Source organism: Elgaria multicarinata, chromosome 9, assembly GCF_023053635.1.
Source record: "Elgaria multicarinata webbii isolate HBS135686 ecotype San Diego chromosome 9, rElgMul1.1.pri, whole genome shotgun sequence".
NCBI lineage: Eukaryota > Metazoa > Chordata > Lepidosauria > Squamata > Anguidae > Elgaria > Elgaria multicarinata.
Genome location: NC_086179.1, coordinates 19,431,462 through 19,454,678, shown reverse-complemented (window position 1 = coordinate 19,454,678; position 23,217 = coordinate 19,431,462). Strand labels below are relative to the sequence as shown.

General features: G+C 42.3%; 1 protein-coding gene across 2 annotated transcripts in view; it reads right to left on the bottom strand.

The window, feature by feature from the left end:
- Positions 1-430: 430 nt before the first annotated feature.
- The window catches only part of ADA2 (adenosine deaminase 2), a 36,528-nt gene continuing 13,741 nt past the window's right edge, over positions 431-23,217 (bottom strand). For both annotated transcript variants that reach the window (XM_063134867.1, XM_063134868.1), the window contains 7 exons: positions 16,549-16,759; positions 14,765-14,892; positions 11,491-11,581; positions 9,550-9,658; positions 7,058-7,215; positions 3,670-3,872; positions 431-1,234 (listed from right to left, as the gene is read on the bottom strand). In XM_063134867.1, the coding sequence (XP_062990937.1) occupies positions 1,126-1,234; positions 3,670-3,872; positions 7,058-7,215; positions 9,550-9,658; positions 11,491-11,581; positions 14,765-14,892; positions 16,549-16,759 (1,009 nt within the window). In that variant the 3' untranslated portion in view covers positions 431-1,125. The remainder of the gene's footprint in view (positions 1,235-3,669; positions 3,873-7,057; positions 7,216-9,549; positions 9,659-11,490; positions 11,582-14,764; positions 14,893-16,548; positions 16,760-23,217) is intronic.

Here is a 23,217-nt window from a genome sequence, read left to right as displayed (position 1 = left end):
TCAAATCCTTATTAGTAATACTTATATGCAGCAGTGTTCGTATATGACCAAAGTGTGTGGGGGCAATAAACTTTATAACTGCTCACAATTAGGGGTAGCAACATTTATAGATTAACCAGTTAGATTGGATTTAAAATCTCTTAGTTGTTTAAGGTGTTTTTAATTCATCACACAATTTTTTTTTGACGAAAGAGTTATTTTTAGAATGAATACTTTCAAAACCTTTGAGTGACAGACACCCTCACAGAAGAGGCATCCCTCCTCCTTTGACACTTATGAAGGCCTTTTCTAAGACAGTGCCTGCTGCAAAATATGCCAGCATTATCTAAAACCCAAGGGAGAGTATTTTTTTCTCCTTCAGAACAGGTGCTTTATTTATGTGCAAATGTATGCAGACTGAAATTGATTAACCAAATAAAAGTCATATGAGTAATTGACTAGGAAGACTTTAATCAGATGACAGCTCAGTTCACAATTCTTTAGATTTTGACATCACAATTCCAGCGTGATTCTGTGGTGCACCTACTAAGCCTCTCGATTTCAATGAGTTTCTGCACCTAAATCTATACAACATCAGGCCACCAGAACTGATCTTGTATAGATCAGGCTAGAAATTTGCCTTTTGAAATGAAACTCGAGATCTTTAGGATTCCAAACATAGTAACCCAGTACCTAATTCTGCACATGCCTGGTAAATTGTGGAAAGCACACAACCCTGTAGCTTTCTAGCTTGAGAAGGAAGCATTTGTCTCTCCTCCAAGCTGTTAAGGCACATTTTATAAAGAAATATAGCCACAGACAGAGTGAGTACCCAGGGCTAAAAGACCTTATCTGTGCTAAGTATCCACAAATAAGGAGAAGGGATCAGGACCGCAACAGTTAATGGAGTTCACACACATTTAATTCCTCCTTTTAAGGAGTGCATTTTGTCTTCAGTCATTTTCATCATTGGCAACATAATTAAAAGAACTCTTTGCTCAGGAACTGAAATGGACAAAGGACAAGACAACTGTATATTGCACTTAGCAATCATCTGATCAAAGTACCAGGGAGAAGGCAAAAGATTCCTGCTGTGCCTCTAACTCCAGCTTGCTGCAGCCTTAAGAAAGAGCAGCCTCTTCTTTCTTAAGAGCTCCCTGGACTAATGTCAGAGACCCGAGCTATGAACTGGTCCCACTTTGTTTGCCAGATCTGCAGAGCCTTTTCTCTCTCCGTGGGTAGCATGCTGCTGTATCTACAAATGAAAAAGAAGACTGGGTCAGAGAAGGAAGGGTAGGAAAAGCTGCTCCAGGATTTCACTGATGAGGTCAAAAGCCAAGAAAGAGCAGGAAATAAAAACTCAACAAATTGAGGACTTTTGTTACACTGGGTGTGTGCAGCCTAGGAAGAAAGCCTTGCTGAATTCACAAGATGTGCTTCCAGGTAAGTATACTTAGGACTGCTGCTGATGTCATCATGGCCACAGCCTTGAGCTGAGAGTCAGACAAGGATGAGCTGGAAAATATGGAACATCCTAGGATTTTGGTGACAAAACAATTGTCCCTGACTTCAAGGATCTTCAGGCTCCGAAGTGTGTGACTGGACTGGAGCGACTTTCTAGGCAGAAGCAAGTGGGGGAGGAAAAGTACTATATAATTGGGAAGGAGAAGGAGAGTTTATTCTATTGTAAAAAGTAATCTAAAACCCCTTTCAATAAATAATATATTTATTTTTTTAATTGCAGATTTTATAGCTATTTTCCTTTAGGCCGCTAATCCTAAACTTGCATGCAGCCCAATCCTATGCCTGTGTACTCCGAAGTATAATATTCCCATAATACTTGGCATGTATAAATTCTGTTTGCAGACAGTTAGCAGGTGTTTTACTAAGTTTGGCATTTGCACTAAAATCCAAATTGAAATTTCCTGCAGTGGCAGAATATAAAGTTCTAGCATTCTCCAAATCTGCAACATCTTCCCTCCAAATCCTCCCCCACCCCAATGTGCATCACTTATGCCATTCTAAGCAGCAACACCGCAACAAATGCAGCTTCATTAGCTAGAATTGTATACATCATGTATATTTGTTGCATTTCCTACACTAGCATAATATGAATCCAGAGCTAGTTCTGCCAGGCAACAATATGAAGCAGATTGCTTCAGGCCCCATCATTCTCAAGAGTGGCCGGGCAGCACCTTGGCTCAGCCCTGCCTGTTCCCTCACCAGCACCAGCAGTCCAAGAGGCAGGGAAAATGCACTGTGGAAAGAGGAGCCCATGGGATTTGGATTCCTTATAGCAGCTACACCTCACCAGTAACATAAAGCAGCTGAGTTTTTACATATTTTCCTGATGCATTCCTTATGCTTTGTTGTTGTTTATTCGTTCAGTCGCTTCCGACTCTTCGTGACTTCATGGACCAGCCCACGCCAGAGCTTGCTGTCGCCACCCCTAGCTCCCCCAAGGTCAAGTCTGTCACCTCCAGAATATCATCCATCCATCTTGCCCTTGGTCGGCCCCTCTTCCTTTTGCCTTCCACTTTCCCTAGCATCAGCCTCTTCTCCAGGGTATCCTGTCTTCTCATTATGTGGCCAAAGTACTTCAGTTTTGCCTTTAATACCATTCCCTCAAGTGAGCAGTCTCGCTTTATTTCCTGGAGTATGGACTGGTTTGATCTTCTTGCAGTCCAAGGCACTCTTAGAATTTTCCTCCAACACCACAGTTCAAAAGCATCTATCTTCCTTCGCTCAGCTTTCCTTATTGTCCAGCTCTCGCAGCCATAGGTTACTACTCTTGCCTTAAATCTCTTCCCTACTGACACAAGCATTTTCTTAAAAAAACAACTGTCTTGATGCATTCTCTGTGCTCTTGCCTTAAATCTCTTCTTACCTACACCCCCATCTGCTCCTGAACCCCTTTAAGCATGGCAGCTTTTTTAAACCATGGGTTCAAACTTTGGGTTGATCATCCCCAATAACCCAGAGTTCTGGGTCAGGATGTCAGGATAAATAGAGTTCCAGGTTCGGACATCACAATAAACAACCCAGGGAAGGAGTGGCCCTAAGTTATTTATTGGAGAGGGGGTGAGCGGGCACACGGGAACCATCATGCACACTTGATCCCACAGCATTTTCTAAAACCAATGTTAACAAACAGTGGTTTGTTGATGATGTCCAAACTAGGTCTGTTTGTGTGTGAGAGAGAAGATATGCAACACAATCCTAGGCAGATCTACTCAGAAGTAAGTCCCACTGAGTTCAATGACACTTACTGTCTAGTAAGTGTGCATGCAATGGCAGCCTTAGAAAGAAGGAAAGGGGTGGGGTGGGGAATAGATGAAAGCAAGAATTGATGTATGAATAGCTTAAATGGGTAGGTGGAGACTCGATTTGTGCTCCACTTCAGTTATCACAATGCCTTGGGCCAGCAAAGTATTTTTCCTTTCTCATAGAAGATAGTTTTCTTTATTGCAAAGTCTGGGACATGGCTATGCAGAAATGACAGGTATCCTAGAGCACGATAGGTAACACAGAGACAGATGTGGTTTCAAATCTGGACCTCTAGACCATGTGTGAGAGTCTACAGGCTCCAAACTTCACCACTATTGTTGCCATGCCTGAGGGACCATGTGTGTATGCATACATGGGGTTCTCCCTCCATATATATCAATGCATAAGAGATATAACACTTACTGAAGAGAGTTTAGTGCCAGTTGTTTCAGAGTCCTCAGATCAGCGCTCATTCCTCCAATGCCCATAAACACCTCATAGAAGTCATACGACACTCCCTTTGCTCCAAAGATCGCCGGATCGTCAGAGGCAACCACAATCCTTTGACCCTCTGACATCAGAAATGCAGCAGGATGGTTTCTCAGATCTGATACTAACATCAGGACCTTGAAGAAACAGGTTCATGTCAGAGAGAGAGAGAGAGAGACTGCCACTTAAAGAGAAAATTGTATATTCTTTCGTCAGGCCTTTAGTAGATCACGTTAGAAAAAAGGAGAGAAACAAGTTCTCAGGATGCAAAAAGTAATTGCCTCTTATGATAATCAATTATCTTGCCAGAAATATTGCTGCAGACTTCTGCTAAAAAAAACCTGATGAAGGCCTTTGAAAAAATACAGGTCAAAACGTGTCAGGCTTTGAAATAAAACATCTTTTGCATCCTGAGAACTTGTTTCTTCCTTTTTTTCTGACCTGACTTAGATGCTTGCCTCCTTTTGGTTATTTGTTAGTATTTCACAACTGAATAGTGTAGAATTTTGAATCTCATATGTCTCAGTGTTCTTTCTTTCTCCCATAAAATTCTGCCTCTCATGTGTTGCAGACGAAAGACAAAATCCAGACAAAATGAAACACTTGTGTGGCTCAATCCTAAGCATGCTTATCTGAAAGTAAGTCCGCTGAGTTCAATGGAATTTCTTCTGCATCGATGTGCATAAGCAGCAATCCTATACACACTTGTGAGCAGGTCTCATTAAAATGAGTAGGACTTCATCTAGGTATACATCCATACAGTGGAGGCTGGTGGCTCCTTTTTTTAGTGGGGCTGTGAATCTGTTCTGGGTTTCAGTCAGAACTCTAAGGGAGCTATATAAAATGATGAAACCATTTTGGGGGCAGAGTTCAGCACTTTGGTTCTGATTGTAACTCAGAGCCGAAGCACAGCCCCACTGAAATAGGAGCACCAGCCTCCACTTCAGGGTCTCCAGCAGAGGTTTTCTCCATCACTTGCTACCTGGTCCTTTTAAATGCAGGTGACAGGGATTGAACTGGGAATGTATGGCTGCTATATTAGAGAATATGCTCTACTACTGAGCCAGGGTCCTTCTCAGCACCATGCTTCTCGCCTTCTGATTTTTTACCATCTCTCTGTGTGCCAAAATATTCTGAACTCTATGAACACCAAGGTACTCAGCTCATACTTCAAGAGATAAAAACTGGAACTGCACACAAAAAAGAGACATAGAAATGAATAAATTACACAAACCATGTCAGTTTATGCAAAATACATATTTTTTCCAAGTGCAGAATTATTATGCATGGAGCAGTCAATGGGATGCAACCAGTTCTTATACATGTTTATTGCCCCACTAGGTTCAAGTCAGCTCACTCCCAAATAAATGGGCAGAGGCCCATGTGCGGGGAGCTCTGCAGCACTTTTGGGGGAAAATAAAAGCTGGGCTGGAAGTGATCTGGTGTTGTTGGTATGAAAGCACTGTACAGAGAGATGAGAGGGGGAAGCATAGCCATTCCACTAGCTCTGATGAAAGGCCTCCCTCATGAAAACTCCTCCTCCCTCAACTGTCACCACCAGCAGCCACTCCAGCGAGCTGAGCTGATGGAGCAGAGAGGGAGAGCAAGGCTGAAAGGCCTCCCTCATGAAGTCTCTTCCTTCCTCAACTGTCACCATCAGCAACCATTCCAGCAAGCCATACTGAAGGAGATGAGAGGGGGAAGTGGGGCCATGCCACCAGCCTTGCTGAAAGGCCTCCTTCATGAAGGCTCCTACTCCCTCAACTGTCACCAGCAGCAGCCATTCCAGCAGGCCATACTGAGGGAGATGAGAGGGGGAAGTGGGGCCATGCCATCAGCCTTGCTGAAAGGCCTCCCTCATGAAGGCTCCTCCTCCCTCAACTGTCACCAGCAGCAGCCATTCTAGCAGGCCATACTGAGGGAGATGAGAGGGGGAAGTGGGGCCATGCCACCAGCCTTGCTGAAAGGCCTCCCTCATGAAGGCTCCTCCTCCCTCAACTGTCACCAGCAGCAGCCATTCTAGCAGGCCATACTGAGGGAGATGAGAGGGGGAAGTGGGGCCAGGCCACCAGCCTTGCTGAAAGGCCTCCCTCATGAAGGCTCCTCCTCCCTCAACTGTCACCACCAGCAGCCATTCCAGCAGGCCATACTCAGGGAGATGAGAGTGGAAAGTGGGGGCATTCCATTCCAATAATTAATTTTGTTGTTATGTCTTTTTAGATTGTATGCATGCAGGCAGAGATTGCCTCGCTTTTACTGATTATATGTAAGCTGTTCTGGGAACCTTTTTGGCTGAGGAGCAGCGTAAAAATACTTCAAATAAATAAATAAGGGATGATTTAAACAGACCCCCCAGGCAAGCAGGATAGCACTGCCATCACAACCACCTCAGCAACTGCACAAAGAGCCACAGTTTCAACCTCAGTGGCAACAATGACACTTGTGCGCATGAGCATGAGCTGTTCACTCTGCCTGAAGACACCCACATGGGTTTTTGTAGACAGGGTGGGACCAAACTTGCCCATAGCTATCCTTTGACAGTGCATTCACACAGACTACTTTTTTACCTGATTGCAAAGCACTAATGCCTCTCCCTTTAGGTATTCTAATTGTTCATGACTTCCCTCCTTATGATCTGGTCTGGTCATAGGAAGCTGCCATATACAGAGGCTTGATCTACACCAAGCAGCATATTGCAATATGAAATCTGTATATAAGTGGCAGGAGTCACATTACTGCTTTATCATGGTATTGAAGTGCACTGACAACTTTTGGGGCCCATTGACACCATATACCATTTTCATAGTGCTATATTCTGCTTGGTGTGGCTCCTGCTGTTTATATACTGCTTTCATACCACTTTCATACTGCAATATCCTGCTTGGTGTAGATTAGGCCTGAGTCAGACCATCCAACACAGTATTGTCTACACTGTCTGGCAGCAACCCGCCAGGGCTTCAGGCAGGATTATTTCCTACTACTACTTGGAGATGCCAGGGATCGAACCTGGTACCTTCTGCATGCAAAGCATGTGCTCTATCACAATGAGCTATGGCTCGTCCAAACAGTCCTCTACCATGGATACATACCATCATCATAGAGAAGAGGGTATGCCAGTGAATAAGACCTGCCCACCAATCTCAAATCACTGCTCCTAATCCTAGATGTGCAAGGCCTGACTATGGTTACTCAGGTTAGACTACAATCTCTCTTTTTTATTATTCATTTATTATATCACTACTACAACTAATTTATAAATACTAGGTGGAGTCCTGCTAATTAACAGTTTCCAGGGCCATGCTACCTCCTATTTGAACAATACCTGGTTAGAAACAGGGCAGATTTCTATAGGAATATCCATCTTTAAAGCCAACTCCCTAGCTGCTGGATGTTTCGCAAGGGCAAATCCATGGCCAATCCGGCTGGTGTTCAACAGCAGAGCATCCAAGACATTTATATCTGTAGGGGTGCCTTCCCAGTCTGAGTGATACAGAAAATTCTTACATTATTCTATAAACACAAAATGGTTGCCATGATATTTACTCTGCATATCTGTTTAGACATGGAACAGTATATAAATATTGTAAATAAATATTCCCAAATACATACAGATAAAGTCCCAAATAGGTTATTTCCTGAAGGAGAAAGTGTTAATGCAGTCTAAAAAGGCATCACCTGAGCATTTCTATATCCTAGGCAAGAATTTTCACTAGTGGGTTGTTGTTGTTTTAGAGTTTTCTTTCTACTATATATCATGTTCTCCAAACAGGTCAGAATATATTAAACCCTCATTGTGTCAACCATGCAATACTGAAATAAAATCACATGCCCACAGCTGTCACGCTAATTGCAGAATAATGCAAAGTTATGACTCTGAATCTCCCAGGTCCTGTCTTTTGCATCACACTGGCTCTCATGAGAAAGATATAACTTCTATGTACCTCAGGAGGACGATATTCAAAATGGCCTATCCACCATTTTGTGGTCAAGCATTTGGGGGCTGCTAAAGTAAAGTAGCCATTCACAGCAGCTATAAGCAGGAACAGATGTCACACAAACACAGACTAAAGGAGAGCTGTAGCAAGAGATTCTGAGGCTGCTTATGGAAATTATTCGGGTTTCACTTGTCCACCAATCTGGAATCTCTGCTCCTGATCCTAGATGTGTGAGGCCTGACTGTGGTTACAACCAAGTTCCACCAAGACCAAGACCATCACTGCAAGGTGAAAGGAAAGGCTGCCTCTTTTCTGTTTTTATTGTTTCAAGCTTTCATTGGCATAGTACTGGGGGGGGGGGATTCAGTTACCAAGAACCATACCTCATTATAACCCCACAGAAAACAGCACTAGGACTGCACAAAATTGACCATGTGACCTGAGTTCCCTCCCAGAAAACTTGACATGCCCCTGCTGGAGGAATCCTCCTCCTTCAAGGAGATAGAGCTCCCAGAGACAGATGGCACCATGAAACCACCCATGTCAGGAGATCTGGGGGAGCCTGGACCTTCAGTGGAAAGGATCACAAGTCCATCCCTGCAGGAAGAGGGGAATTCTGCTTCAGAGTCAGAGGCTGAAAGACCACCCAGTCCTAGAGAGCATTGTTGCCTTAGGAGACAAATCGATAGGGCTCCTCTAAGAAGAAGCACCCAACTCCAAACAAGGACTCATCAAGAGGAGGGAACTCCTCAGGAGCAAGCTTTTAATATACTGCAGCTTAGCCTAGGGTGATGCTCAGAGGTTCTGGTGACATAAGCCTGCATGCTCAGTCTAGCCGTTGCTGGAAACAATGCTGTTGCTGCAGCACCTGTATTTTGTACCCTGACTTGTGTATGGATCATAAGGTCATTGACCTTTAAACTTTTGATGTTGCATTTTGGAACTCTGACTATAATTGACTGATATCCCGTGCATTTGAATATTTAAATAGCAACCTGTTTTATTTTTCAACATATTTTACTCTGCGAAAGGTATATCAGAGATGGGCAACTTGAGGCCCTCTAGATGTTTTGGCCCACAACTCCCATCAGCCTTCAAGCTAATGGTGAGGAATTCAATCTGCTGTATATTGATTGTACAACAACAATTAGTATTATAACAGGTTTGGGGGTTGAATGGTTATGCTTCATGGAAAGGCTTGGAGCAGATTTTGTCTTTTACAACTGTGGTTCCAGACAGAGGGTCCTTACTACTAAGGACTAATAAATAAATTAGTAGGCATTGTGAAGCTATTCCACCTTTTCTATCTTAACAGATTATCTATGGTAAGAGAAAAGAATGGAAGAATCAGTAGGAAGACATGATAGGGTTATGAGTAGAAGATAACATTGTCTAAACCCCCTATAAAATGTTGTGAATGAGGCAGGGTGATTGTATCATAAAAGCCTTGCCTGGAAGCACTCCAGGTCTATGGAACCAATACATATATATTTTTACAAAAAGCAAAGCACTGCAGGAAATGGGTATGCATATTCTGGTCTACTGCAAGACAGAAGTGTGCAGCCTCATCCAAACTGTGCATGGCAGATGATAAATGTATGGAATGTCTCGTATTTAGATCTGTATAACGATATGGATGCATATCCAGGAGACTGCCACACATCATCTGTGTTGCAGGTCCTAGTCTAGCATGGCTTCTGTATGCAAAAGCCCATTTTCCTAGGTAGTTCTCCCTTGCTGGATAATGACATATGATTCAAATATACTTGAAAGACCTATCCAATCCAATCCAATCCAAAACATACTTGAAAGATTGCAGTCCTCATCTCTTAGTTAACTATTTTCCTTTAAATCAGCACTGTGGCACATTAATGCTTACCAGTCTCACCAGCATGAAAGAAGTATGGCAATTTATCTTTTAGAGGTTGCGGAAAGATCAAGGCATCCTTCAGCTCCCAGAGAGAGTATCCTCCATCTTCCCAGCCAACCTGTGAAGAAAATTGCTCTGGATAAGCACTCAGCGCTTAGATCTTGTCTACATCAAGAGCAAGGACAGCATTGAAATGACAGTATTTTAATAAAAAATACTTTAAATTCAGTTGGTGAAATAAGATGGAAATCATTTGTAACCATAACTCCGAGGCAGAGTTATGAGTTTTGCTTTGCTTTCTTAAGTGGGCACAATTGCACACAAAGCTTCAGCATGGGTAACCAGACCTTGCCCTCGTTAGGGAAGCACCATAGCCCAGATGGAACATTTTGTACTGAACTGCTCTGAACCCTATTTGGTCATTTAACTCAGGACGTTTTCTATAGCAACCATCATCATTGTGAGTGTATACTCTTGCAGAGTAAGTTATGTCTCTGACCACACTGGAGACAGAAGACAACTGCAAGCTTTAAACAGGACCATTATTTAATATTAATTTCTGGTTACAACTAAGACAGCCGAAGCACCAAAATTCCCTACATGCATTAACCATTTTGGGTGCAATCCTATGCATGTTGATAGAAAGAAGTCCTACAACTCTCAGCGTTCCCCAGCCATCATGGACTTTTTTTCTGTCTGCATAGGCGTTGGATCCAAAGCTTTCCTTGTTCTGGCAGCCCAGACCCACCTGGTGGGGGTTGGGGTTGGGCTAGCCAGCCCCACAAGCAGTAGTGCAGCAGCCCCTACTAATGGGTGCAATGTCATGCTTCTGGGGACAAGCGCTGACACGAATGGAAATGCTCATTTCTAGAAGGGGAAGGTTGTACCATTGGATCCAACCCTAGGATTGCTTCTTAATCAGTTATTTCTCCCTCCATACAGTAACTTAACTAATGACTGTTGCTTATTCCAACACACACACAATCCCCAGGGGGTCATCCATTCATTTGAATAGGTTCCAGTTTCTTCAAGCTAGCCTGAGGTAATAGTAATGTGATGGAGTTACTCACTTAATCAGAAATTATTAGAATTAGCTTTCAAAAGGGCAGCCATATTACCCTGTTGTAAGAATAAAACAACAATAAAATCCTGTGGCATCTTAAAGGCTGCAATCCTATGCATATTTAAACATGCATAAGATTGTACTGCATAATTTAGAAATATATTGTGACATAAGATTTTTGTAGCCTAAAGCCTACTTCAATAGATGCAACCCAAAACATTTCAGTGGGACTTGCATAAGAAAATCCTGCTCCTCTCCTCAAGTGGATTATGCCTTTAATAACATGCAGCTTGATCTTATTCTTGTTTAGATGGAAGTAGATACCATTTCTTTCAATAGGACTTATTTTGGCATGTATTTTTTTAAATATATATATATATATATATATATATATATATATATATGGCCCATCTTTTAATTAAAATTTCAAAGGTGGCGCATAAGAGTACCTATGGCTGTAGTTTTCTTTTCCTGGTGCATTTGGCATGATATACCTTGATTACCGTTCTCTGTTTATAGCAAACTCTGTTATCTGGATGACACACATTAATCCTTAGGGGACCAATATGGGAGGATCTTGCTTTTTGTCATGGCTCCTTCAGATCCCTTCCAGCTCTTCAGTTCTAAGATTGCATTTCCCACTTCATAATCATTAGTAGTATTTTCTATGGAGTGCCATACATCCATTATATTCTACCCCAGATACTGCTGAAATTGTTCAGAGGCTCAGCTGTTGGCATTAGAAGTTATGTTGCATCCCAGTAAAGCACTTGTAGCCCAATTACAGCCCAAGGAAAAAAAATAGTTCAACAAATATATCATCTCCTTGTTCCCTGTAATCTTTCCAACATAAAATGCAAAACCAAGTAAGAAATATTGGAGATTACCAAATCAAACCCTGCCATGGTGTCTGGAAATTCAGCTCTGAGTGCCTTTGCTGTGCGGACAGCTTCTTTAATCTGGGGGACCTTCTGCTTCCTGGAAATTAACAGAAAGAGAGGAGTACCAAGAGGTAAAACAGGCCTCTTCTGTTTAAAAATACTATTTTTAAACCCTGAATCAGCTTCTGGAGATATAGATGTTATGTGTAAAATGCATTAGTTAAGGTGTATACAGATGTACATCATTTTAACACTGCACTCACTGCTTTTTGTGTACACATATAACCATCTAACCTGGATCAAGCTCTGGGGGTGGAAGTGGGGAGCTGTTCTTCCTTTTCATAGAAGAAGCTTGATTTGCTCAATACTGATTGGATGACCCTTGTGTCAACCAGGAAGCGAACGAATCCCATTTTCAGAGCAGTTTTTCAAGGTTTTATTCTTGTTGAACAAGTGCTTGACCAGATACAAAACATGGTCAGCCCACCTAAAGAATGAGGAAGCAGCAAAGACTAAAAGGCAAACTGCTGTTGATTCAGAAGCTGTACACATGATCTTTGAGAGGCAAAGGTAGGGGAAAGCAGAGCTCACTCTGCAGCAGAAAACCCGCAACCAGTCCTGTTTGCAGATATGTTTGTACAGAACCTAAATATCTCACATTAAAACAGTATAATTGGGTGGCGGGGCAATGGGGAGTATTACTGTTGGGATTGGCTGTATTCCCACTGCTGTGGGCCCTATGGTTTAGAGTCAGAATCTGTTTAAAAAGTAGACTGAGGTGGTTTACAACCCAGTTCAGTCCTAAGAAGTCCAAGGCTTGTGAGCCCAGTTCGTCATCTGATGGCAAGTGCAGGGGTTGGTTTGGGCCTATTCAGGATGAGGAACGTTAGAAAGATGAGAACATTCATTCTGCTTGGTTTTACAGAGGGGGTTATGCAGAGGGAGTTGACCGCTCCTGACCAGCTGCAAGTTTTGACCTTGAATGACATGTCTACAGCTAAGAAAACTGATATCCTCTCTGTGGGAATACAGCAGGTGGGGAAAGACTGGGCTAAGGAAGAAGAACTTTCAAATCTGTTTCTTGGCAATAGAAGTACGAAAAGTAGAATAGAAGTGCCTTTTTTTAACATACTATTGATTTGTTAGAATCCTGTCAGTTATATCGTCAGAAGGAGGGCTCTAGCAGCCCTTGCCTTACATTTAAGCTTGTGCTGAGGCGATGGAGCTTTGCTGGGAAAATCTTTTCTGTCCAAAACCCTTTCTGCATGGGATTTCAATCATCTGAGCTACACTTTCTCAACTGGATTCTCCATCAAATCTCAACCCTTGTTTGTTAAAAAACCATGTATTGTTAAGAATGTGCCTGAAACTATCCTGAGTCCTAGACTTAATATGCCTAGGAGCATGGATCGTAGAGGTCCTGCATAGGAAACTCTCTACTGCCCAGTGCTCTCTCTCTTGCCTGGACTTAGCAACTTTTTAATTGCCCAAGGTACTGACTTGCTTGAGCTTATAATGAATTATGAACTTAAGAGCCTTGTCTGTCCTGGATCTATTACCAGGAGCTTGAGCAAGGGCTGGTGAGTCTGCGTTGGAAATGTCATCTTAAAAGCCCATAATGCTTCCTTGTCTGGACTGACCTAGGTCTGCATTGATACACATACCATGGTAATAGAACTGTTGGACCAATCTTTGCCTCTCTGTGTGTGTAAATTCTACTTTTATAATTTGCTCTTGAACCATGTCTTGAATTGCCTGGAATGTTTCCTTGCCTTGTATTGTGAACCATAGAGATCCTGACTTGGGAAACTATTGTTGGACTGCTTTCTGACACATTTGTAGTTATTATTATTATTATTATTATTATTATTATTATTATTATTATTATTATTTATTTATTTATATAGCACCATCAATGTACATGGTGCTATTAGTCTTGAACTGGTTCTTGAACTAAGCAATGTTCCTATAGCTTCTGCTTTAGCTATATGATTTATAAGAACTGTTAAGCTTTTGCCATGACATTTGTTACCATTTAAAAAGTCTCACTGACTTTGGTGTTCTATACTGAGTTAAACAAGGGTTATGTAAGACTTAAACAACCTTTGCATTAGCCTCGAACAATTTAACCCTTGAATAACCCACAATAGGCTGATTTTCATGACGTGCCACAATTCCCAATCATCCCAATGGGGAGTTGCATATTCAAAACAGTGACCCCCCCTACACTCTACAGCTCATTGTGGGTTAAATCACACATGATGACCCAGCCATGTCATTCAAACTAGATCATTGTATATGCGAGAGTAACATTGTTGAGGATTGCCTCTGCTATTTGTTCAACTATCCTATTTATGAAACTGTTAGAACAAAGTACTTAACTCAGAATTTGACTACATTGTAAGTAATTATTTATTTATTATTATTTATTTATTACATTTCTATACCGCCCAATAGCCGGAGCTCTCTGGGTGGTTCCTGGATTCTGCAGCAGACAATAAAAAATTTACTTGATAATATTAAAGAACTCCAAAGCTCAAAGTGTTAATTTTGTTGTTGTTGCTGCTGCTACAGTGCATAAACGGTCAGAAATGCTTACATGATAATAGTGATGGGCAAATTCCTCCATGTGCAAATGGGATCGATTTATGGGGGGGCAAAGCCAAGCTATTCCCCCATAAAATAGGCAAAAATCTTAGCTTAAGCCAAGCCAATTCAACGAGATTTGGAGCCCATTCCATGCCTGACTGCAGATGTGACAAGGTGCAATCCATGCCCCACTCCCTATGAGCTTCCATGCCCCCTCTTCATCCACCTGCAAGCCTACAATTCCCATCCTGTCTTTCCCACCCAACTCCACTTTGTACCCACTTAATTGGCTGTTGTTCCAGCAGCAGCAGTAAGCAGGACAGAGGAAACCCTTCTCTCCTTCATCCTTCTAGCACATGGTGTTCTGCAACAAGTTAAAACCTGAGCCAAAAAAGAATTATGCCTTGTATTTGAGGTAAGCATCATAAGCCTCCAAGGTTCATATTTCTGAGCCTGGAAATATGAGAATCAGCAACATCAGTAGATGCTAATACGATAGATTGGTACAATGAGCAGGAATCCAATGGGATCTTTTCATACAATTTTCTGAAGTTGTGTTTGTTTGTTTTTAAACTCACTGCAACATTTTCCTTTCTAACATGACCTATAGTTTCATCAATAAAATGATATTTAATTAAGTTCAAACTCTAGGGCTTGTCCGTGCTGGCAAAGTGATCTAGACATCCCTTACCTGTGAGTTGTGTATATAACCTTTGCACCCACAAAATCAGGGTGGTCCTTTACAAACTGTCTGGCTACATCTTTGTAAGCTGCTACAGACCAGGATTTGTCATGCATGGTTCCATCCAACTCGTATACCTGTGGGCAGAACAAGCACACACAAAAATAAAATCATGTAAGAGGTCATCAGCTGCAAATAAAAACAAAACAATAGGCACCATCTACCAGGAGCTCCTCATTTATCAGTCCCATTGAAATGCCAGGATCTTGCACAAGAACACAATGGAATGGTCTATGCACAAGAAGTGAATTTTATTGAACTGGGCTCTTTTTTCCTTTTCTTTTTTTTGGGTCAAAATACTCAAGGGGTAGTGGGAAGGGGCAAACTGAGGATAATAAATAATAAACAAATAAGGTTAGAAGGAAGCCAAGAAGTTAACTCTTCTTCAAGGTAAGAAGAGATAGTAAAGAAACAAAAAGAAACAAATGCATGAGGGAGTTTGTTCTAGGTCAAGAGTTGGTTATCATTTCAGTGCCCCCACCCAAAGAAACTTATCAAGAAAGCTTTACTTTAAGAGGCTGCAATCCTATGCACACTTATTTGGGAGGAAATTAATAGGATTTACTTCTGAGTAAATTTTCATAGGATAAAGCTGCATGGATGCAATTCTAGATACCACTTCTCCCTATATTGGCCAACATGACGATTGTGATCAGGTGATCAAGCCTTTGTTTGTGTGACCTCATTGTGAGAGATTAGAATGGTGACAGTGAAAAGCAGTGCTTTTAGTGTCATGGCCTCTTGCTTTGGAATGACCTGCATTTCAATTTGGATTTCAAATATAAGTATCTGAGACTATGAAAACTAAAATCAGGGCTGTATTGCATACTAAGCTCTAGAAGTTGGAAATTATTCACCAGTTTCATTAAAAGTGAATGTATGAACATCTGAACTGGATGAATATCCTATAAGCAATGATCTGATTATAGACTTTAACGTTTTTTCTAAACCAGTACATTTTCTCAGACAGTGGAGGCTGGTGACTCTAATGTCAGTGTGGCTGTGAATCTGCTCTGGGTTTCAGTCAGAATGGTAAATGTGTTGTCCAAGGTGCTGAACCCAATCCCTAAAATGGATTCAGCACCTTGGATAGCTTCTTTAGAGGTCTGACAGGTTCTGACTGAAACTGAGTGGATTCACAGCCCCACTGACATTGGAGCCATGAGCTTCCACTGCTCTCAGAATACACTAATATCAGCAACTGGTGACATGGAGCAAATCTGGCCTTGGTGGAGTACTACCAAGTCCCATCCCTAGTTGCTAGGCCAGTGGCAAGAGGGACATATAGAAGAATGTTGGCAAGGGACTACCTGGTAGTCCAACGTGGGAGATCAAGTCATGAGACCTTGACCTACTATCCTTCTGAAAATATTCTTCCTACTAGGACTCGAAATATTTCTAAAAGAGACTCAGATTGTTTAGGCATAGAGAGTAACCACTTTCCACGGATTTAATTAATAACTAAACAAGGTCTGAGCAGAGTTTATGGGAAGATGTTAGTGCCATAGCTATTAACCTCTGAAAAACAGATTTGGGCCCATTCTCATTACCAATAATAATAATAATAATAATAATAATAATAATAATAATAATTTGAAATCATACAATAATGTGTTTCCCCCACCCCCAAACCAAAAAACAAAAACAACAACCCATATTGGCCATCAGAAAATGTCTCCCAGGATGGAAAGGGGAGCCCTGAGAAGCAAGGATGTAAGATAAGAATGCATTACCGGTGGCAGCATAACCCTTATCTCAACATATTGTACATTATCTTCATAGAGCTCCAACAGCCCCTGATAGAAATAGGCCTTGAACACAGGTGCATAGTTGATAAGGCCTGAAGCTGTGATGAAGGCGTTTTCAAATCTCTTCCAGATGAAAGCCTGAGTAGAATAGGTCACCTCTGGAGCATCCGTTACTAGTGTTAGGTTCTTCAGCAAACTGGGGAGGGTGAAAAAGAGAGAGAGAGAGAGATACAGTTTAATAATGCCTGTAAGACTTTTACCTCTATGGCCTGAATAGACAGAAAACCATAACATTTTCCTATGGGCTTCAACCTCAAAACCAAGCCTATTTGTGCTTATTTGTCTTACTTATCTCCACTGACACATGTGTAACACAATCTTAACTAAGCATGTTTATTCATTAGTAAGCTCACTGGTTAAATGGAGGGATTAGAAGAGGTATAAAGCAGTCAAGTTTTGCTCCAGGGGAATTTGGTGGTACTTCAGAGGGAGGGAAGATTGTCCTTCATGGATGTACCAGTACTTAGCAATTTAATTGACCCAATGCTATTGAAGAAATGAGGTATTTTTGTGATTTCATTCCCCTAGAGGAATCTAAGGACTCACTTTCCCCCTGGTCTCTGGCCTCTCTTCAAGCTGCAGCAAGGCAAACCCTCCTAGACCTTGTTGACTTGGCCTGTTTGATCATATGTGAGAGCCAGTGTGGTGTAGTGGTTAGAGTGTTGGTCTGGGACTTGGATATCTGGGTTCAAGTCCCCACTCAGCCACAAACTTCACTGGGTGTCTTGGGCCAGTCTTCAGAGAGTTGTTGTAAGGATAAAAAGGAGAGAAGGCCTTGTAAGCCACCTTGGGTTCCTTGCAAGAGGAAAAAAGGTGGGATATAAATATAATAAATACATAAATAAATATGTAACAAGATTTAACTAGAGACCATTTCTCATGAATAGTTTGACAATGTCATACATGTGGGTCTGCAGGAGAACATAAAAAAGGTGATTAAACCGTGTCAAGATTTATAAGGAATACTAATAATTATTATTATTATTATTATTATTTATTTATATAGCACCATCAATGTACATGGTGCTGTACAGATAACACAGTACATAGCAAGACCCTGCCGCATAGGCTTACAATCTAATAAGTTGTAGTAAACAATAAAGAGGGAAGGAGAATGCAAACAGGCACAGGGAAGTGTAAACAGGCACCGGGTAGGGTAAAGCTAACAGTATAGAGTCAGAACAAACTCAATATTTGAAGGCTATAGGGAAAAGAAAAGTTTTTAGCTGAGTTTTAAAAGCAGTGATTGAGTTTGTAGTTCTCAAGTGTTCTGGAAGAGCGTTCCAGGCGTAAGGGGCAGCAGAAGAAAAAGGACGAAGCCGAGTAAGGGAAGTGGAGGTCCTTGGGCAGGCGAGAAGCATGGCATCAGAGGAGCGGAGAGCCCGAGCGGGGCGGTAGTGTGAGATGAGAGAGGAGAGATAGGCAGGAGCTAGACCGTGAAGAGCATTGAAGGTCAGCAGGAGAAGTTTATATTGGATTCTGGAGTGAATTGGAAGCCAATGAAGAGATTTCAGAAGTGGAGTGACATGGTCAGAGCGGCGGGCCAGGAAGATGATCTTAGCGGCAGAGTGGTGGACAGAGACCAGCGGACTGATGTGAGACGAAGGAAGGCCAGAGAGAAGAAGGTTGCAGTAGTCCAGCCGAGAGATAACCAGTGCGTGAACGAGAGTCTTGGCAGAAGAGACCGACAAAAATGGTCGAATCCTGGCAATATTATATAGGAAGAAACGACAGGATTTAGCTACTGCCTCAATGTGAGGAGTAAAGGAGAGCGAGGAGTCAAATATAAAGCCAAGACTACGAGCTTCCTTGACCGGAGTAAGCGTGACATCGTTGACAGTAAGAGAGAATGAGAGGTGAGGAGAAGGTTTAGGAGGAAAAACAAGCAATTCAGTCTTTGCCATGTTAAGTTTCAAACGACGATGAAGCAGCCAGGCTGAGATATCTGAAAGACATGCCGAGATACGATCGTGAACATCTGGAGAAAGTTCCGGAGATGAAAGATATAATTGTGTATCATCGGCATACAGGTGATATTGGAGGCCGTGAGATTGAATAAGCTTGCCCAAGGGCAGCATGTATAGAGAGAACAACAACGGGCCAAGCACCGAGCCTTGAGGAACCCCAACTAAAAGGGGAAAAGAGGAGGACGAGCTGCCGTTAGCCGACACGCTGAAAGAGCGACCCTCTAGATAGGAGGCAAACCAGTTATAGACAGAGCCACAGAGTCCAAGGTCATGGAGGGAATCTAAGAGAAGATCGTGATCCACCGTGTCAAAGGCTGCGGTTAGATCAAGGAGAATAAGAATGGAATAATGGCCTTTAGACTTGGCAGTAAGAAGATCATTGGTGATCTTGGTAAGGGCTGTTTCAGTGGAATGCAAAGGACGGAAGCCAGATTGAAAGGGATCCAGAGCAGAGTTATTAGAGAGAAAGTCAAGACAACGAGAGTAGACCAGACGTTCCAGGATCTTTGAGACAAAGGGCAGGAGGGAGACAGGTCGGTAGTTAGACAGTGATAGTCGATCAAGAGTGGGTTTTTTGAGAATGGGAGAGACTGTAGCATGTTTAAAAGCAGAAGGAAATGAACCAGAGGACAGAGAAGAATTAATGATGTGAAGCAAGGACGGGAGGATAGCGGGGATAAGATTAATAAAGACGCGAGAGGGAATCGGATCACGGGAACAAGTGGAAGGCTTCGATGAGCGCAGTATTTTAGACAGTTCATCAGCTGAGACCGAAGGGAACGCCGAGAGAGTTGAAGGAGGAACTGACAGGTGAGGGGCAGGAGCTGGAAGCGGAGCAGAGTTGGCTAGATCTGAGCGTATAGTTTGGATTTTAGCATTGAAGAAAGAGGCAAAGTCGTTGGCAGACAGAGAGGCGGGGAGAGATGGCGGACTGGGCTTCAGAAGAGAATTGAAGGACTTGAAGAGCCGCTGAGGGTGCTTAGCATTTGACTGGATCAACGTTGAGTAGTGCTGCTGTTTGGCCAGTGAAATGGCAGAAGAGAAGGAGGAGAGAACAAATTTGTAGTGGACAAAGTCCGCCCAGTCCTTGGTCTTACGCCACAGGCGTTCGGCTGCCCGGGAACAAGAGCGAAGGTAGCGGAGGAAAGAGGTGAGCCACGGTTGGGGTAGAGAGGGGCGAACTATCCGAGTTGTAGATGGAGCAAGATTATCAAGAGTTGAAGATAAGGAGGAGTTAAAGGAGGAGACGGCTGAGTCCAAGGAGACGGCTGTGTAGACAGAAGGGAGAGAGGAGGCTAAAGACTGAGAAAAAGCCTCGTAGTTGATAGAATGCAGGTCACGACAAGGGCGTGAAGCGGGACGTGAAGGAGGGGGATTGTGAGTGATATTGAAAGAGACTAGATGATGATCTGACAGAGGAAAGTCAGCAATAGAAAAGTCCAGGACAGAGCAGTTCCGAGTGAGGACAAGATCCAGACAGTGTCCAAGGGAATGAGTGGGTGCTTCAGAGCAGAGCTTAAGGTCGTAAGAGGAAGATAAGGAGCGAAATCGTAGAGCTGCAGCATCGTGAGGGTCATCCACATGGATATTGAAGTCACCCAAGATCAGAGTAGGAGAGTTGTCAGAGAGGAGAAATGAATGCAAGGGCTGACTTAGGATGGCTATTTGCCAAAATAGAACTATTGAGAAGTGGAGGTATCAGGGAACCTCAAGATTTGCAAAAATAGAACAAATCTTTTAGGGGAATAAAAACCTTTGGGGGGTGGAAAACACCATATAATTCAAAAGAGCCCAATAAAGACTAATCATTCTCAATGACCACAGAATATTGAGTGTCTGTTGGGGATGGGAGCGGAGAAATGGAATGGAGAATCCTGACACACTAAATAGGAGCTCTCCGTGCTGCGGTTTTGTTTCAGGTCACACTTGAATATTGCACTAGACAAGCCACACACACATCCCTACATGTATTGGTGATAGATGGATGCAAAAAGGAACATTCAACCAGAAATAAATCTGATCACAGGTCTTGTGTTGACATGCCTACTGCCCAGCAGGGAAACCCAAATCAAGCACTACACAAGTGTCCCGCTCTGTTCTCCATGATGTATATCAGAGAGAGAGAGAGAGAGCATTTTGCAGGTGGCATCATGTCCCACCCACTTCCTTAATTCTTCCTCAAGAAGAGACAGCCTTATTAGCAGCAGGCTGTGCAAAGGTATAGGGCACTAATATTGGCTGACATTCATGTGGGGCTGCTTCCTTCTTTTCTGGAAGTTTGGGTGTGAAAGACAGAAGAGTTGCATTCTGAAAACTGCCTATAGAACACTGCACATTCTAGACCAGGTGTCGGGAGGAGGTAAATCACCAGATGTTTTGGGCTTCAACTCCCAGAAGCCCCTGCAGCATGGGAAATAGTCAAGAATAAAGGAAGTTGAAATCCAAAATGTCTGGAGATCTACTTTCTGCCCACATCGTTCAAGAGTTATATTGTCTACTGAACACACACATATGCATGCACAAAGATGCAGCCATTAAATAGAGCTCATCTTTATAATTCTAGTTTTCCTGTTAGCTGATTCTTGTTCATGATTAAGAAATGAGTTTGCTTACTTAGTTATTTATATTAAACACTCAGAAATATTTTTAATGGCCCAAAATAATTTGTTTTATAGTTAATGATTTCTATGTTCATTTTACATTGTTGTTGTTCCTTGCTAGGGACTATACAACACTTTTCTCATCTGGAGTTAATCATTCCAGAAACAGCCTGCATCAGAGTAAGAACAACTTGCCCATCAGCTGTGGCTTGGCACATATTACACACCCATGTGAATAATATGCAAATATGCTCATTGCATGTAACAAAATATGCAAATTGTGTCTGTGAGACTCTGGCTCGTGCTGTTTCTCCATCAGAATCCTTAATAATGAACAAGTTGCTAGCTCCTGGCCTAGGCCTCATTCCTTCGCTATGACAACAGTGACCACTTCCAACGAGTAGTTTATGTTTGATGCCTTGCCTAATCACAGCCCAAGCAATTAAAAGTACACATCATCATTGCACATATGAGATCTGGATTGAATTCGTACTTATTAACTTTGTCTAAAAATCTTTATTGTTCATCAGGAAAATTGTGCTCCTACAGCTTGCAAGAGAGCGTTGCCAATTCTCATAAAACGAAGGAGCACAGGCCCTGGTCAACAGATGGGATGGGAGAGCACAAAATGGAGCCTGTTTGCCACAAGTTTAATATGCCAGCTGCTGTTATCCTACCTAAGGAGTCCTATGCTTTGGACTACAGTTATTTTTCACTCCATTTGGTTGTTTATTACATTTATTAAACAGAACGAAGGCTAGATTGGGGGAGTGAGGAATGAAACGAAAAATCCAGTAGTCCTACCTCATCTAGGGTGAGGTGTTTTTTTTTTAAGTACCCACCAGTCGAGGAATTCAGAGTTAAGGTTTCCACAGCAACGTTAACTCTGCCCTCTTGTGCATGACAATGGGGCTTTTTCGTTACATTAGCAGACAAAAGATCAGGCATTGCAAGAAACTACTCCATAAACAATGCAACATAATGGAAAGGAAATGAACCATAGCTAGAGAAGGACACACACAGCAGCATTTTTCTTAGTTTATGTGTGGTAGTAACTGGCATTTCAGGCCTATTCTGAGAAGAACTGCTTATGTGGTGACATAGCAAGCGTCACCCTAGAAACCAGGAATGAATGAAGTGCCAGAGGCATCTTTTACAAACTTATCTGTCCTACAACAGCTAGCCAAAGAATGGGAATTTAAAAAGATAGGATCTCCTCCAGCTCAGCAGGGGTACATTAGAAAGATCTTGTGAAGAAGGCCAGGGTGGGGGGAGGGAGGAGGAACCTGGAATATGTCTTTTTACAGAAGCCTTGGCAGTTTGAACCTATGGGGGAAGGTGCTTGATCCAATGCATATTTACTCAAAGTTAGCCCCAGTCTCATCAATAGGATTTACTTCCTGGTAAGTGTGCATAGGAGATTGCAGTGTTAGAACTGATATGTGCCAAGTATACAATAGCTATTCGTTTTCGTATTAAGATTCTGCAGTGTTCACATAGTAAAGTTCTTGCAAAACCAAAATCCCATCCTCCATATACACTGCACATTGGAAAAATTAGAAGGTACCTTAGAGACAAAAAGGAAAGACAAAAGGGATGTTTGCCCTGGTTATTTGAAGTAATTGCTGCTTTAACATGAAGAAATGTGAAGCAATTGCTATGGTCTGCAGATTCCAGAGGGGGGCACCATTTTCCTGCCTCCCAACCTTCATCTCCTATAACCCAAATGTAAAATGTGTACTGTGCATTTGATTTAAAGGGGCTCTCTTCTGCTTTCTATCTTACATTGCATTTGCACTTGTACAAAACAGCTCGAAAGCACTTTTTATGCTGCCATCCTAAATATGTTTACCTGGATGCAAGTCTTTTGGACTTCAGTAGGACTTACTTCCAAGCAAGTGGGCTTAATGAATCAAGTTCAAATTGTATAGAACTGAAAGGCCAATGAAGTGGTTAAGAACTTGAGCTGTGAGATAATAAAATTATTGCTTCAAATCTCCCTCTTCAGCCATTAATTCACTGAGTGG